Source organism: Gambusia affinis, linkage group LG07 (genome assembly GCF_019740435.1).
Source record: "Gambusia affinis linkage group LG07, SWU_Gaff_1.0, whole genome shotgun sequence".
NCBI lineage: Eukaryota > Metazoa > Chordata > Actinopteri > Cyprinodontiformes > Poeciliidae > Gambusia > Gambusia affinis.
Genome location: NC_057874.1, coordinates 1,708,905 through 1,727,434, shown reverse-complemented (window position 1 = coordinate 1,727,434; position 18,530 = coordinate 1,708,905). Strand labels below are relative to the sequence as shown.

At 38.3% G+C, this 18,530-nt stretch overlaps 1 protein-coding gene across 3 annotated transcripts in view; it reads right to left on the bottom strand.

Annotated features, from left to right (window-relative positions):
• Window positions 1-18,530, bottom strand: part of cntn4 (contactin 4) — a 264,248-nt gene that overhangs the window by 126,106 nt on the left and 119,612 nt on the right. For all 3 annotated transcript variants that reach the window (XM_044122286.1, XM_044122287.1, XM_044122288.1), the window contains exon 3: window positions 5,446-5,578. In XM_044122286.1, coding sequence (XP_043978221.1) covers window positions 5,446-5,578 — 133 coding nt within the window. The remainder of the gene's footprint in view (window positions 1-5,445; window positions 5,579-18,530) is intronic.

Here is an 18,530-nt window from a genome sequence, read left to right as displayed (position 1 = left end):
TACAACCATAAAAAAATGTAGAGAGATAGAAAGGTAGAAATGAAAAGAGTTATGTTAAAATTACAATACAATAGCAAAAGCACAGGGAGTTGGGTTAGGAGACCCAGCAGATCAGGTCGGGCTCAGAGTTGATGTCAGATTATTCCACACTTGTTCCATGGTTGGTCCTACTGACAGACCCGCTGTGGTTTATGAATCAGTCGTACAGTGTGGTGAACTACATCTGTCCTCAGACAGACAACAGTCAAGAGTCAATTTGAATGTTCGTAGCCATGGTGACACACAGACACAAATAACTGGGCTGAATGGCAGAAAGAGATTCTCCTGGGGTTTGACCTGACTTCATTAACTACAAACATTCATTTATTTTGTTGGCACTGGATCACTGACCAACACAAAGTAGAATATAATACTGAAATGGAAGACAAATGATACACCATTTTCAAGATTAATTACCTACAAATAAATCAAAACCTGTTCTTCACTAAATGAATCCAGTTCAGCCAGATTCAGTTAACCACTGAAGGAAACGACACAAAAACCTTTGAAGAAGACTTTGAACATAACTTCCTTCTTCACAGAATATAAATAAAAATGGAGTGCTGTCAGATTTCAGTGGTTGAATAATAAAAAACCATGAGCCATTTCGCCGACCAGCGCTAGACTCGCACTCCTGCTCTGGTTGTAATTACCCAGAATTCCCTGCACTATAGTCCACTTCCTGCTGTTGGAGTGGTCCTTGGGCCCACTCGGTTTTCACATATGCATTAAAACCACACCAGAGTTCACTTCAACTCAGCAGAGGCCGAGGTTTGTAGGCAGAGCAGAGTTTACTCTTTCTAGTCTGAATCAGAGTTTGATTGTGCTTTTACAGACAAACCACTTTATAGACAAATGAACTAAAGTTTGAATAAAGTGAACTAAACAGGGCCGGTGTGAATGCTCCCAAAGCCTTGTCAGAATACTCCATTGAACTGAGCTCTGGACTTTTGCTTTCCGTACGGTAATAATTGGTCCCAACACTGAGCCACGCCCTTTATGGGACATTCAAAGAAAAGATTTTTGTGATTCCACTAATATTTTATTTACACATTCTTTGTGTTTGATTTTAAAACTTAAGTTTTTCTTTCTTTTTGTTATTAAATGTTTAATATCTCTCAAAACTGATCTAATGAAAAACAAATGAGCTGGCTCGTAAATCTGATTAATGTGAGGAGACTTCTTCAATAACATGCTCTATCCAGCTTTAATTCTCCACTGGTTTTTTTTCTACACATACTGTGTTGTACTTATGACGTTTAATCATAGCAACAACTAAATATGATGAGAGTAAAGGAGCTTGTTGGTGGACAGATCTGGCCAGTCATTTTGTGTAATCCAGCAGAACGCAGTGATGTGGTTGAAATTCCATCCATGACTGGATCCCGCTGGCAGCGAGAGGCCGGATGGCAGCTGCCTTATATGAACTACTTCAACTAGAAGTGGAGCGACATGTGCAAGCAGGTGTGCTGCCATATCTGCAGTTATCAGAGAAATTCTGCAGATGACAGGAAGTCTGAATTTTCGGGAAGTCAGAGGTGTACAGAGTGAAAATGAATTGTGAGATGACAATCGTCTGTGGGGATCCTCTGCTGCTGACCACCTCGTCAGACATACAAGCTTTTAGTCTCACATACTCTGAGGTCTTTAGTCCAGCCGATTCTTAAGGCATCAACTTGTCTTCATTGTCCAGACCTCCATTGATCTGATCCTCCTCCTGCCTGGAGCCTGGGATCTTCATCACTGACCACACGTCGCTTTTACTGCTGTTTCTGATCTTCACTTTAGATTTCTTTAATAAAGTTTTCTATAATTCCCTGTCTCCCTCTCTGTTTGCTCTTTTTCTCTTATGTGCCAGTTGCTCCAGCTCAATAGTGACCCATGGTTTATAAATGGAAACTGTTTTGCTGTTCAGGTGGAGATGCTGTTATCCACACTTAAGTTTCTATAGTTGGGAAAACACTTAGTCATGGTCTCCAGTGGACTGGCCCAGTGGATCACAAAGGAGAATAATGAGAAAATGGTTCAAATGAGGAGAACTGGATGGACATGATGCATACTGGATGTCAGGGAGAAGCAAATCTCTCTGTAGAACACACTGTCTACATGAAACCAGTAAAATCAGATTTTATATGAAAATAATTATCTCCTCCCCTCTGAGGTTTGATATATTTTTGTTCTTTTTCTCCTTTTGATTAATTTGTTTTGTGTTTTTTCTTCTTCTTGTCTTGTACATATTAACTGTTACATGGCTTGTAATACCAATAAAAATGAAATATAAAAAAAGATAGCATTTTTCCCATAATTACTGAGATAATTTTAAACCTGCTTCTCATATTTACTCAGGCTTTCTTTAACTGACGACAGGTGTGTGAGAATTCTGGTTAATCTTTTTTGAGAAGAGCTTTGTCACGGCTTCCTGGTGAATGAAGACGATTAACAAACGCTGAGTGTGACTTTGCTCCCATTTGCTTGTTGTAACATGTTTGGGAGGCAGCAGCAGATCTGGAAGGAAGGCCACTCTGAAAGGAAACGGCTGATGAGGTCAACCTGTAAGCTGGCTAAGTCCCGAGCAATAAACCTACCAATCCTTTCAAATCTCACCCTGGTCATTTCTGAAAGCAAACATGATTGACTTGAACTTTACCTTGCTACAAAACAGCAACAAAACACAACACAGCACGAATTCAGTCCACTATTGGTCCACGTTAGGGAGGAATGAAGAGAGAAGAAAGACTTTGAACTGGGTGCATGCATGCACCGCCTGACATGTGCTCCTAAGCTACAAACACACAACACATGTTTTCAGCAGGGGGTCAAAAAAACCCAAATCATCACAAACACAATCCACAAGGCACATTTTTCTGATCCTGATCGGGTCAGGCATGATTCCAGAGGATGTGTAAGTCTCTTTCTGAGCTGCAGCTAACAAGCCGAGACTGTCTTGTTTGCCTCATCAGGAAACAAAGCCCAGAGCGTTTTCATTCACGCTGAATGGAAGCTGAATCCAAGGGCATAATTAAAATATACTCTGCATGATATTATGGCACATGGACAGTTTTTCTGCTTTGCAGCCATTAGCTCCACAGTAAAGCAAAAAAGAATTGAGGAAGCTTATGATAATGAGAACCATACAAAGCTAATCTAATTACTGGGGAAATGGCTCCAACATTCAGAGATCCTGGAGGTTTCGGTCAGTTAAATTTAACCCACAAGATATTCTTAAAAACCCTCACGCATTTATCCCTAATGACAACAAATGTTCACCTCCTCAAACCAACTGTAAAATGTGACATGCTAACATTTCCTTACAATTTAAACATGTAAGTCTCTAATAACACATTTAGCTGTAAATATTAATATCATCTTACTTAACTCAACTTACCGGCGCCAAAAAGAAAACAAGTAAAATTAGTTTAAATGAGCATAGCCCCGCCCCCAGGGAGATGGCAGCATGCAGTATTGGAGTGTGTTCAAGTTACACTAGATCTGTCCTGACTATGTCCTTGCTAACAGCACCTACTCTGGAGTGAGTAGCAGCAGGAGTAGCTCTCCTTCTGAAAGTATAATTAAACAGAACAGCTCGACTGCTTCATGCTCTGCACCGGACACACAGCAGTCCAGCCAAATTTAACCTGGCTTGGCTGCATGGAGGAAAAAACTGAACCTGGTAAGTAAATACATAGTGTACAAGATAGAGGGAGAGAAAGATGGAGTAGATAAAGACATAAAGGTGGAGGCAGAAACAGATAAAAGATGAGATACAGAAAGAAAAGGAGAGAGATGGATTAAAAAAAGACAGAAATAGAAATGAAGAGAGAAAGAGATAAAATAAAACATCTCAGACTTTCCATTTTAAGAGGTTTGGAAATGTTTGTCCAGAAGCCAAGCACCATACAGTGATATGCAGTGATAACTGTTGTCCACTCTGCAGATAATCACTACTAACTAAATCTGTTCCAGGATTTGTCCAAGTACTTTTACAACTGAGAAATATATTTTGTTTGTGTTAATTACTGTTTTAAACCTTCCCAAACTGCTATTTAAAGCCTGAGCTGGTTTCTTCATGACTTTAAATATAATTTACAAAACAACATAAATCACTAATGTTCTCAGAAATGTATTGTTTTTTTTGCCCTCTGTGTGTTCTGGCAAACGTTCCTATTCTTCATGTGAGCCGTCATGTACATACTGATACACCGATTCAAAACCTGCCTAAAAGTCAAGACATTTTGTGACGTCTGAGGGTTCTTGATGATTTCATCCACAGACGTAGTGGAATAACAAATAATACTTTGACTAAATTGGCTTACTAACCTTCTTAATAAGTGATGTGTAATTATTTTCAATAACTTAAACTCTGATCTGAATGACTTTGGTTAGAGTAATTTGAAACAATACAGGTATATTTTTCAGCTTGTCAATGCTGATAAACTGGTTATTAACCAGTTATAAAAATCTGCATTTTCTTTTCAGCCAAACTGTTAAGCACACTGTTTCCCACACCAAAGGAGCTGGTGATAGATACTGACATGAGAATGTTTTGATTGAAAACTAAAAATAGAATTTGTTTAGGAATTAGTTTTATGAGTTACACCCTGTCTCAAAACAATCTATAATCAGTGTCAAACAGCTGAACTGCTTCAACTTGAAGATATTTTGTTTCTATGCTTTTCATTTTCTAAGGTGTTCAAAAAGTAAAAAAAAAACAAAACTTGTTTTTACAACTTTTCAAGTTAGAAGAACTTGCTAATCTCAAACAGTGTTTTAAAGATTTTTCTATTCAGTTTAGAATATCCATTCCAAAACAGTCCAGACTAATTAAACAACAGGAAAGCAAATGCTAACTTTAGCATCACTAGCAGTTAATGCAGTAGCAGCTAACGGTTAGCTGCATTCTCACAGTGCTTCCAACTCTGCCTAAAAAGCTCCCACACAGAGACAAAAACACATTTTAGTGTGTTGATGTTTGAGGTCACAATGTGGCAAAAGGTGAAAAAAGTACAAGCATTTCTTTTGCAGCAGTGTTTCTAAAATGTCTTTCCCAGATAAACGTACTGTTTTGGCAAGCATTAGAAGTAAAAGAAAAGAAAAGAAACAGACTTGCACGGTCATCCAGTTTATTTTTGATGAGAAAAGAGAAGCTGTAAGGTGTTGGGCAGCAGCAGTTAATGGGTAAAGACGTGATCTGTCTGCCAGCGTGAGGAGTTCAGACACTGTCTGAGTCTGCTGCAAGTTTTATGACTACTTCATTTTCCATTACTTTCTTTTTATTGCTATTCGGAGAAGAACAAATGCGAAGGAAGAGACATTTATGAGCATTGTGTTGATATTTGGAGCGTCAGGAGAGCCAGCCAGTGATAACGGAGGATCGGAGGATTGGAGGCGCCGCGGCGTGAGACTCACCGGTACGTGGGAGGTGGGCTTCCCTGGGCCTCGCAGCTGAACACCACCTCCCTGTTGGTCTCCACCGTCTCCACAGGGTACACGATGCTGCCTGGCTGCTTGGTGAAAGCGGGACTCTGCAGGACGCTCCTCTCTGTGGGACCACAAGGAAACACAACACGGTTGATCATGAACCTGCGTGGCGGCCTGTTTGCAAAACAGCCAATTAGTCAGTGGCAGTAAGCAGTTGATGCTGTCTTAAGTCTCTCAGAGGGCAAAACCACAAGCAGACAAAGCATATCAATTTAAAGTGCCTATCACGACTCAGAGGCGCACAGGGAAAGGATTTGAAGTGAGACGTGTCTTCAGGACCTATTTAGGTGGTAATAGGATATAGAGTCTAATTTAGGTTGAACAATGGCCTGGAAAGATGCAGTCATTAGCCTGTTTTTGTGTGTCTTTTTCTCACTTATTGGATAAGATGTTAGGATTATCTGCCCACATGGCTTGCATTTATTTTGTTTAACCTCTATGCTGTAAACGACAATATAAATGATTCCCATGTCGGCTGCTTAACTCAACTCAGACTAAGGCTGAACTCACTTAAAATGAAAAAAAGAGAAGTCTTTCTGCTGAACAGTTTTGTACCCATTTATTCCAATAAAGAAAAAAAAAAACATTGTAAAATTTCAGACATTTAATCCAGGTAACTATGACTGAATTAAAAAAAATAATAAAAAACTTGAAAAAGTTTTTTTTTTTTTTTCTTCAGTGTCCCTTTATGTAACTCAGTCTGTTTAATTTCCCAGTTATATAGACTGAATGTGTGAATACTCAATACAATGTGATTTTAAAACCCAGGTGTTCACCAAACTGTGATTGTTATGTATTATTGCACCCCTAGTGTAAGTTAAAATATATGAAAAAAAAGTAAATACACTGCTACCTCAGATTATAGAATCACGTTGTTGCTTGTTTTTAGTTTGATAGAATTACATCTGTCTCTGCCGCTCAACATCTTTCTTATCCTAACAGAATAATAATATTAAAGTTTTAAATGCAACATTAAAGGGAACAGACAGCATGGTCAGCATGGTCAGCATGGTCAGCATGGTCTGTGTTTCATTATGAAAATTGAATTAGCTAATGGCCGTCTAAGCTAATATCTTAGACATGTAGTAAAACCCAATTACTGTGTGAACACGGATATCTGCATCTCTGCTTTTGTCTGACCTAACTTGACCACAACCAGGGAGTTTTGTATTTTTAAGATGACGTGTGTGTGCGTGCGGGTGTGTGTGTGTGTGCGTGTGTGTGTGTGTGTGTGGAGCGAGGGACATTCTGCCTGGAGAATACTAAATAACTGTTGGTCCTGCCAACTCTTCCCAGGGGAATATAACTGGAGCATGCTAAACTAGGCACAAAATGTCACTTCATGATGTCATACTATAATTTGCATATTCATAATCTTCTCCCTTTAAATTCTATATTTTGTGATATGGTTTTACTCCTATTTGTAACTTGATTCATTGTAATGTACACAGCATCTTAATGCAGCCAAAAATACAGGCATAAGTTTGGAAACATATTTAAATACATTGTTGACAAAGATACGTTACCTTTTCTGTTTTTCCTTAGAGAATATTTTTATAGGTCAGTTAGGATAATCAAAATGATTTATTTTGCTAAGATTATCTTCATTGTTTTACTCTCTCCTTTGCCTAATGCCTGGTTTACATGGCAAGATTTAAAAATAATGATTAAAAAAATATAATGATAAAAATCATAGATTTAATAGTGTGCAGTGTACAGCCACACAGCTTACACAACACAACACAACACAACACAACACAACACAACACAACACAACACAACACACATGGACAGATTTCACTAACGAACAAAACCTCCTGAGATCAAACGTGACTTCAGAATAAACAAAGATGGCCGAAGATAACAAAAATGACCTGATAAAATATGTTTTGCTCATTATTTTGCCATTTACCAATTAGAAATTATTTTGGTAATCCTGACTGACCTTAAACAGTAAAGATTGAAAATGCATATTTTAAACAAAGCCACACCCTGTAATAAAATCAGCTTTACCTTTATTTCTTCCAATTATAATGCCTTTTCTTCTTTTTAATTGTCAGATTGAAAAAAAGGTAATCTGAAATTATGACAGCATTTCAAGATTAGATGATTAGATGCTGCTATTTCTCTGGCAGGTCAAACTTCTTTCACTTCACAAAACTGGTTTAGCAAACCACAGAGGAAAACCGGCTGCACTGTAAATGTTCACATGCTAACAACCTGATTTAAATACAAAATCTTTAGAAAACTGTGTTACTGCTCCTCATTATTGAACTTTTAAAAATTAAGGATGTCTTAATATGCTAGCTTTTACAAAAATCATCTTAAAAGGAAAAATGAAAGGAATAATGTTTGACGATGACAACACTGTTGCTTCATCTGATATAGTTACAAAGCAACCAAAGACGGCTTCTCTCCTCTGCTATTGGGGAGATTTATAAGTTCAATAATCCACCAGAAAAAAAAGCAGGGACAGGGTGTCTTAAACATTTAAACTCACTATTCTTACAGAGCCCACACCGTCTTTACACAGTGAAAGCATCAGATTCAACAGGCAATGAAAATAAATGAATATGAATCTATTTGTTAAAGTGTTGGATCCATTTGTCACAGAATTCCTCCTACATAAAACCACCAACACAGAACAGGATTTACTAGAAAACAAAGGTCAAGATATAACTGCCTTATGCTGTGACACGCCGTCTCAGATGGATGAATTTAATCAGGTGCTCATGTTGCCTACTATTGATTTCACTTAGAGGTTTTTTTTTTCCTAAACTAGGTGGTTCTTGTAGGAACGCAAATTGCTTATTTTTTTGGAACTTTGCTTCCTCATTTTTCATTCAGCTTTCTTTGTTCAGGCCAACACTACAGTTAGCATAGCACACACACACACACACACACGCACACACGCACACACACAGCTACCCGGTACATAGGCAGCTATCTGACCAAACTGGAGGAAATGTTTTGGAACTGCTCCACATTCAAAAACACAATAAAAGTGAACATTTTCACATGTGACTATTCAGCCATTAAAGGTGGAGGATTAAACCAACTGTGGTTCCTACAAATGTTACAACTGGATCAAGGAAGACACCAGTCAAAGCTGCTAAGTTGCAAGCAGAACTTTTGCCTCAGATTTGCTTTTTTGTACTCTCTATTTATTAAAATAATAATAATAATAATCTAGTCTTCAGCAAAAAGAGCTTCTCCAGTGACATATAAATCACGCCTTTCAGCTAATGTATGGGGAAAATCCAAAACACGACAACTTGAGTGCTGAAATAAAAGCGTCTTTTATTCCACTTTTAAAATATTCATCTACATGTCACAGAAGAAGCGATTCGAAACTTTTTTGGGGGAGGATTTGAATTTATGGGTTTTTGACAGCAAAAAATTACATACAATTATAGAATATCTAGAGCAAGCTTTACATCTGAAAAGGGCTACACTCCTCCATCAATGTATGCATATGAAAATATATGCATCATCAGGAAGGAAAATATGAGAGGCTCAGATGTGGCTGTGAATTTTAAATGTGCAAAAAAACCCAACAACACACATTTAAATCAACGGCCTCCATCGGACTGAGTCTCCATTTGCATCACAGTAACTCACATTCCTGCTTTAACACACTCAGTTCCCGCTTGATTCTGAATGCAAACCATTACCCAACTTGGACGAGGAAATAAAGAAATTTGAGTTACACATGATAGAAAATAAGAATATTACAAATGAACTTGTCAAGAATCATAACTCTGCCGGTGAGATGGTGGTCCTGCCCATTAAGGGGCTTCCTGACAGGTTCAGAGGAGCTGCGTGGGGTGGAATACCGACGTGACAGATGGGGATTCAGAACGGCCAAGCATGGAGAAGTGCTCTGTATTTTTGACCAGTTCCAGTGGAATCGAGAGATTTGCCTTTTCCTTAATGACATGGGACAAAGATGAAGTCTCAAAGCCGAGCAGGCGATGAAAAGCGACTGTTGGTCTGATGGAGCAGCAGATAATGAGCTATGCAGCATTCAAAAAGGCTACATTACCATCCCAAAGTACGAGACCTAAAGCCAGATGATATGACATTAATATACTATTAGGAAGGCAAGGATGCATTTTGTCCTTCCCACTTCCTTATTGAGTCTCCTTGAGTGTCCAAGTGGAGCAGAGTGTGGCTGGTGGAGCCTTCCTCATGACCACAACCTTCTCTCTAACAAACCTCAGCATTCAGAGGTGGAGGGGAACTTATCAGCCCCTCAAATTTAAACTGGATGCAATTAGTACCAATCCTTCACGTCAAAGATAGACCTGGAAGTTCAAACGGGGTGAGATGGAGGAGGCAGAGGGCTTCCCCGTGAGATCAGGAACACCAGCTGAAGATCTGCATCTGGTTCGAGAAAATGAATGGATGGATGGATGGATGGATGGATGGATGGATGGATGGATGGATGGATGATTACTCCTTTTTTCTTCGTGTTTTATTTTTGAAACAAGCCAGAATTCATAATCTTTTGCAGTAGACTGGCTCAGCTACTACACATTTCTCTGGCTTTTAGTATACAGAAAATTAAATCAAACCTCAAATAAATCAGTGAGAAAGAGCAGTACAACAGGAGTCTACTTTAAATTACTAATATGTGCTACTGGTGTTTATTCTTTATCCCCCCTAACTCAGAATGTGTGACACTTTTTAACAATCAAAGTATAATAAGTATTGCATATAAAATTGATCAAATTTGGGTATTTTTACTGGCAATAATTCCAGCGTTTATGCTTTGTGCTAGGGCTGCACAAACCTTTTGCAATGTCAGATTGAAAGGACTCAGTCCAAACTGTGACAACTGTGTTTGTTTTTGATGCATCTCCAAACTCAACTAGTGATATCAGATATGGCGCTTTGCTGATCCCTTCACGTCCCTCTGCCATTCGATTTCCTATTGACAAGCATTTGATCTTTTAAAAGCTCCTTTAGCATCTATGAATTTCTAGGCGTCTTTAAGTCTCCCTCTGTGAAAATGTTCAATTTTGATCCACCTCTATTTTCTGATTTATTTCCCACAGATGGTAAAGAATGTGAGGAAAGGAGAGATCCTTTTTGTGGATGCTGCACATTGCAAATTCATCCTTTTTTGGCTTAAACAACAAAAAGCTTTGAGCACTTGGAGGCTCCAGCATTGTGTTTTATGAAAGCACTGTCAGATCTATGTATAGCTGTATGGAATGAATTGCCCAGAGTCCTGAAAACATGCAAGTAAAAAATATGTGTATATGTATATATAAATATATATATGAAGCAGAAAGTATTTTCCTGCACACATTACACTTTTACAGCATCAAAGTAAACTCTCAGAGCCCAGCAGCATTTAGACTCCTTGTTCATTTTTCTAGGGGGTACACTAGTCTTTGACTGTGCAAAACTCAGCATGTGACTTACTTATTTGCATTGATTAACCATCTAAAAAGGAGCGGTAGGAGAGCAAAAGTTCCTCCTCAAAACATCTGAAATAATTTCCTCCAAACAAAACAATGCATGAAGAGTTCATGGTCTCAGCGGATTTGTTTGAAATTCAAATTATTTAGGGAGTTGCAACTATTCTGTGTACAGAAAACAGAGATGGGTTTAGTTTGGCTAAGAAACGCCTTTCAGTTATCAACCAAAATCCACTGAAAGGGGATTTGTTGAACAATGACGCAACATGTTTGCTCATCTCTGTCTTTTCTAATTATTTCTGCCAAGCGTTTGGCTGTTTGGGATAAAACTCTGGTAATTACATAGGTCACTTGTGGACACAACAAGTCTTGCTTGGCGGCTTTTCAATATTTTGGTTCTAAACAGCCAAGACTACAAAGAAAACTAATATAAAAGCCAACTGCGAAAAATTGCTGCTAAGACTGAATCTGTTGCCACTTTTTCAGCAGCCTTACAGCTGGACGAACATCTGGTCAGAGAAAAATGAGCTTTACAGAGAAAAGGTTTGAGTCTAAGATTACCCTGGCCTTTCTGTGTGGACATTTTATGGTCTTTTTATGAGTTTATGCCATTAGTTGGAATTCTAACAGATGATTTCCTATACACTTTGCTGTTGTTGTTTATTTTTATTTTTTGGCTCTAGTGGTCTTTATTTGAAAGTGATAAGATAGAAAAGTAGGTAAAGAGAGTTTGAAGGCATGCAGCAAAGGTCAGCAGGTCAGGAAACCCGATGTGACGGCCGCATCGGGTACCAAGTGAGTGAAACCAAAAGCACATTTATTTGTTTCTGAATGTTATTTCTAATTTCACCCAATCTAATGTAAGATAATAATGTTTCTACAGACAATGCTTTAGAACATCTGCGATGTTGGAATTGAACGATGAGATTTACTTTGGACTTGCTTGGGTTTTGGTAACCCAGGTAACTGGGGATTGGAGATTATGAAGATTACAGATGATAGCTTCATCTAATACCTTTATTTCTACTGTACGGAAAATAGAAATGCAAAGACTTTATATTCTATTAAAATATTCACATTACATAGTCTATTAACAGAAAATGCTCTTATTCTCTTTCTGACATTATAAAATGATTGACTATTTGGCTACGGCTGACTCTTATGTCTGTGAGAATTTTGACACTACATGTTTGAGTTTCTCTCTTGTTAATGTAATAGTTTTGTAGTTCGTTTTCCTTCTCTGTGGGGAGAAGAACATAAGTATTAGGACTCAATTAGAAGAGTTAAAGTCTACTTTCCTCTAACACTAAATACTCAGAAAATCTCCCAGAAGACCCCACACACCTCCAGCACTCCGTACCTTCCTCAGCTTTATTCCTCTACTTAAGACTCTGTGGGTGAAACTGTCAGCCCAAAGCACCCGGTTCCCACTGAAGGGAATACCACAGCGCTAGCTATGGAAATATGATGTTTTCCTATATTTAGATGACATTCAAACAGGGTTAAATTTTAAATAGGATGAAAAATTGATGCAGAAAAATAACTGGTTGATCTAAACTTTTCTTTTTGACAGGTTGAAAATCTTTGTCTAACATCAATGAATCAGTTCACTTTTATACAAATAGTTCTGTTTACTGGTGCCAAACACACACATTATTAATGCATTTCCTAATGTCTTTTTTTCTTGAGCATCATAATTTCCATCTATTTGTCATGTCCCTATATGAAAATAGTCTAAATCTGGTTTTATTCTCCCATTCCTTAGACTCTTAATAGGATGTTTTGACTAAAGATGAGTTAAAAGCAATAGCTGAAGTCTATTTCACAGGGCAAACCATGCACACAAATATAATTCAGAACAAAATCAATATTTACTAGAGATGTTCCCATCAGGTTTTTTGCTGCCGATTCCGATATCAATCATTCAAGAGGCTGATCTCTATCGATCACCTGGAATGGCTGTTAATTTTTCAGTTTAGGTATAAATGATACTGTTATCTGGCAAAATGGAAAAAATTATCTGGCAATAAATTCACCTAGTTAAGACCTATTAGACATATTCTAATACAAATCTAATTTTTTTTCTTTTGAAGTTACAAGCTGTGGCTTTAAGCAGATGTTTGGTGTGAGAGTTCACTGTCTGGGGGAAGTTGAGCGACACTACATCTGTGAAATATTACCACCAGTAGCATTGTGGGGGTCCACCAGTAGCATTGTGGGGGTCCAACAGTACCATTGTGGGGGTCCAACAGTGAGAGCAGAACCAGCGTCTTACGCCACCAGCTGGTTGGTTTGAATAATTTTTCAGGTTATTCGTTTAGTTTTCTAACCGTCATGCTCTTCAGGGTGAGTGTTGGTAGTTATGAGCTGCTTTACCTGCTGTCTGACCCTCCGGATGTTTTTTTTTTTTTTCCTGCATTGAGCCTCAATGTAGCCAAACTCCCTCAAGAGTTTGTTTTTTAAATGCCATATTAGATTTGTTGTGTTGATGCATTTTGATTCACTCTCAGAACGTTAATAGTTCCACACAACAGGATTTGTTGCTTCGCACTTGCGCAGTGAGAAGAAAAGAGGAGATCAGCTGCACATGCAGGCGGTAAAGTGAGATAAATGTGATCAGTAAAAAGAGACGGTGATCGGCAATCACCTTTCATACACTTTTTCATGGAAATCGGCCAATTATGATTGGTGGCCGATCGATCGGCACACCTCTAATATATTCAGACTAAAATTTCAAAATTTTTCCAGATATCAGGGGCTAAAGACAAATGTAGTTTGGTTTAATTGTCTCAATGTTAAAAACCCAGCAAAAACTTTATATTTTGTAGGATTCAATATCTGTGACTCTTAAATGCACCGAATCTGAAATTAATTATTTTAATAAGAAATAAAATTAATTAATAAAAATTACTTTGGTAAAACAAACAAAAAAAAAACCCATTGGAGTCTTTGCTCTTTGCTGGGAGCAGAAAAAAAGATCCATGTTAAAATACAGTGAAGTAAAGAATTAAAAGTTCCTTTCACTGGAACCTGCAAACGAGTCATTTCTCCCTCTGTGGCCAGACTCACGTTTGTTGTGTTTGTATCTACCCAGAATGCCTTGTGCTGTATTCCATTTCCTGCTCCGCTCCGATTCGAACCACACTGAGGTTTTTAGGCGGACCAGAGTTCACTTGGCCTGGAACAGAGTTTGATTGTGCGTTCACACCTCCCCAGATGAACCAGATTTTCTAGTTGAAGAGGACTAAATAAGGGATTTTTTCAATGCACCCCAAGACTCAACATCCTATGATTTAACGTGGCTTTCCTCTTCCAGCCTGAGTTGCCATCTTGTTCCCAATTCCTTCCTGCTTTAATATCAGGAAGAAACAGTTGCTTTTGGACTAATCATTAGGAAATAATTTTTCCAAATGGCTTGTGGGAGAAATAAGCATTCCCAGCTGCTGGACTTCATATGCCTGTAACACTTTGATCCAGTGTATTTTCTGGTCTAAACATGGATAATGACTGGTTCATCTGACCAATAGAGTCGCCTGCTGCAGGTTTAATTATTAATTGTTTTCAATCTTTCAACAAAACTTTAATTCTCAAAAAATAACCCAACAACAACAACAACAACAACAAAAAAAACAGGACCTTTAATGCTAAAATAAGTCCTGTGATTTCACAGTCACCACAGTGGGAACCTAATACCTAAATAACAACAATTAATATTTATGAGGCATCAGTTTTACACATGGTAGTTAAAAGACAAAATATCTGTGCTCTAATGAAACAGGTAGTGCATCCTTACCCGTTGGGACGCCTGTAGTAAATTCCTGTAGCGTTCCTCTCTTTCCCTTTTTGCAACAACACTGTTCTTTTCCAGCCACTCACTTAATTAGCATTGTTGTCTTTGTACAAAGAGGAACAGGAAGAAAAAGAAACTACAACTAGTCTTGGTTGTTCTGCATCCTTGAAGTGACAGTCCCATAAATCATTTATTTCTCCTGCTTACATAAGTGTGAGGCAGCGTTTCATAGTTTTGCTTTGAAACGGCAACTCTGAGCGCCAACGCAAATGCCTAACTGCTCACGCTCCTTCAGACAACTGCAAGGTGATCTTGACTCATTTTACTCCAACGAGCCATGAATAAAACATGTATTGATATGCATATCAAAAGCCAAGTGTTGGCAAAGCCAAACAAAGACGTTGGGGGGGGCAGTGGAGAGAAGAAAGAAAAGGCTTGTACTCTAGAACCACTCTCTGGATCCGAAACAGTGCCAATTAGCAAGGGCTTGGCACCCAGGACATCTGGGGGAAACCTCCCCCTCCTTCATCTTGACATAATTGCTCCTCCTGAGGACAAGCAGGTGACTTCACCTGGAGACCTGCGCCCCAACTTACCCCGACACGTCGTCAATTTCTTTGGGCTTTCAGCTGAGCTCCCACTATGACTGCCATCAAGAAGATCTCCTCCCTAATGAGAGCTTTAATCGACTGCAGAACAGTCATTAAAACAATGAAAGCCAAAGCCAGTCAGGTCAGTCTAGCTGCGTTGTGCAACTCTAGACTTGGACAAATTTAAATCACAAAAATAAATTTATTTAAAAGAAGCACACAAATAAAAAAATAAAATAAAATAAAATAAAAAGTCATTTTTTGATAAAATGTTTTTGCATTAGCATGATATAAGTTTCTTTTGGCCGACTGGAAATAGATAGATATTTCACAAAACTGCAATGGAAACACTATTTTTGCAATATACAAGTCACATGATCAACAGGTGGATGTTGCTACTGGTGGAAACCATAAATGAGACAACAGGAAGTGGTTGGAGGATGGTGTGTTTTTTTTCTTTGTTTGTTTTGTTTTTTTCTTTGTTGTTTTTTTTCTAACAATCTCCAGCTGGTTCCACCACAGCTCTCACAGCATCACAGTTCATAAAATGTTGTGTGTCATTCCATAACTCCGCCATAAAATCATAGACTGTAATTTCCCCAAAACTCCCAAGAGGGCGGGGCTTATTGCTCCAACTCCTGAATAAAAAACCCACCTACTCCTCTGAGGCTGGCAGATGATGAGTGCTAGAGTCATGGATAATTTTTGAATATACCTCATGTAACTGTTTACATCCGTCACTGACATGATTTTTAAGGACTTATTGCATGAACAAACATATGCACCTGTGATGTTTATTTCAGTTTTTATTTAATGAAAACAGCGTAATTGTGAAATTGTGTCTTTTTGACATTAGCAGATTACTGACAACAATTTGTGCACATTTGTGACAGAAATGCAGGTATTAGGAGAGTAGAATCAGCTGAAACATGATAGTGGAAATCTGATCAACTTCTAATCAACACATATGAAGGGGGGGGAGGGGCAGCTGGGCCAGTTTGGAAGAGTGTGTGGATGGAGACTGTAGTGACAGCAGCAGGGCTCAGCTAGCCTGGCACTAACCGGCTCACCATGGGCAGCTCAGCGAGTGGACACAGGTCAGTGTTCATCCTGTTGCTGTAAAATGGCCTGAAGAATTCAGGGCAACACTACTAGAGGGAACCCTGACACACAAGGCCATCTGACGGCTCCCTTATCGCCCTTCATGGGCCGTGAACATGAATACAGAAACGCATTAGGAGTCATTCCTGCATCCAGGAGCACTGCTGTTCTGACAGATGCTGCAGAGTGTTGACCCAAAAGCATTCAAACTCAGATTTGATTTGAGATGGATGTTTATCACTTTGACCAATCCAAATATTTAATATTTACATTTCCTCAGATGAATCATCTTGTTTATCTCCCAGAGTTCTCTATTCAATAAGGTTCTAATAAATTTGGATGTGTTAAATAAGAAAGATATCAAAACACTTTACAATGTTTATATTATAGCCCTCTGACTTTAATCATTCAAATGAATTAATTACCGGACAAAGATAAATAATGACAAACTTCTGTTATGGATTGATGCCACTTCAATGTAAAACAGACACAAACGCCTCAGTCTAACAACAGCTAGCTAACAACAAACCAGACCATGGGGTCAGAGTTGAAACAAAATGCGACTCCTGAATTTCACATTTGTGTCTATTGATTGATTCAGTCATTAACCAAAACATAGTAAAACTGTTCATTCTTTGAAACATGATTCCAGTCAGCCCTCCACTAACTTATACATTTATCTATACTCAAGAGGAAGAGAGTAGTCAATCTGAGGCATGTTTTTCTTATGTTTCCTGTTTTATTAGAATCCTTTTTCAGAAATTCTTAGTTTTTAATTTAGCAGAACAAAACTTTGACATTTTTGTTCTGCATTCTCTTTTATGTCTCATTTCTCTCCTTTGCCATTTTGTGCCTTTTGTAGTTCCCTTTTTTGAGGGTCTGAACTGAAACTGCCTGCCACAGGAAAACAAATCCACAATTCATACGACTGTAAGTAAATGTGCTTAAAAGACATCAGTAAACAACATCCAGCAGCATGCGGTCCTGACAGTTACTCTGAATTTGATCAGAGTTAACAGGAGAATCAGAACCAAACTGAAAAGAAAGTAGGTGAAATAAAAAATCTTTATAAAATGATAGCAAATTATATAAGAAGTATTCATTACATTTTGGCCCTTTAAACAATCTAAATAACGCATGAAAAAAATGTAACTACAAACGAACAACAACAAAAAAAAGACTAAAAACGTCTTTAACCTCCTGAGCTAGTTTCCTCTGGTTTTCTCCCGTTTGCTGCCGTTTCCTCCCAGAGGGATTTAAAAAGAAAACCCTGTAATGAGTCAGCCAGGACTCCAGGTATTATGGGATTTGTGACAAATCTCCTATTGTTGAAAGCAGTACATTTCTCTGAGTAAAGAGCAAAAAATCTTCATGCCCAAAAGAAAACAAGCCAAGCTCGGTGTAAATTAGCCAGTTAGCATGGACCTACATTGCAGGATAAAACAAGTTTTTTTTGTTTTTTTTATATATATGTATTTTTTGGACTTCCATCCAACTCAATTTTACAACTTTTGGGAAAGATGGCTTTTCTTCTTGTTTATTTTTTAGTTTTTTTTAGTAAAACTTTCTCTCAGCAAAACATTTTTTTTTAATATGATGCCAAAAGAAAATGAGCCAGTTTAATGTAAATTAACTATTTAACATCACAACAAACTATGCACATACAAATCCTGGTAAGAACCCAGAACAGAGTTCCTCCCTCAGAAGACAATGTGGAACTGGACGTGTTCATAGTGGATATTCAGGTTGACTCCGGCAGAGGAAAAGTTACTCACTGTTTCACAGGATCATAATTCCAGATCAATGCCTGTGGAACCAAAGGGCTTAATTGGCTGAATTACTGACCACAGCTGTCCTCCAGTCAGGTTCGTTAAATGCTGCCTGTGCAGGTCAAACAGCTCAAATGCAATTAAAAACACATTCCCACTGGGGTTCCAGGGACTGCCTTCAATTTCAAACAGGGTTCCCGCATTGATTTATCGCACTCAATTTTTTAAAAGCGTAAACTATTTAAATAGAGACAAAGAAAGTAGTTCTGTTATTGACGTGGCTCCTCTGCTTGGTTAGACCTTCTTCAGAGCTGCTGCTGCTAACAGTTACTCT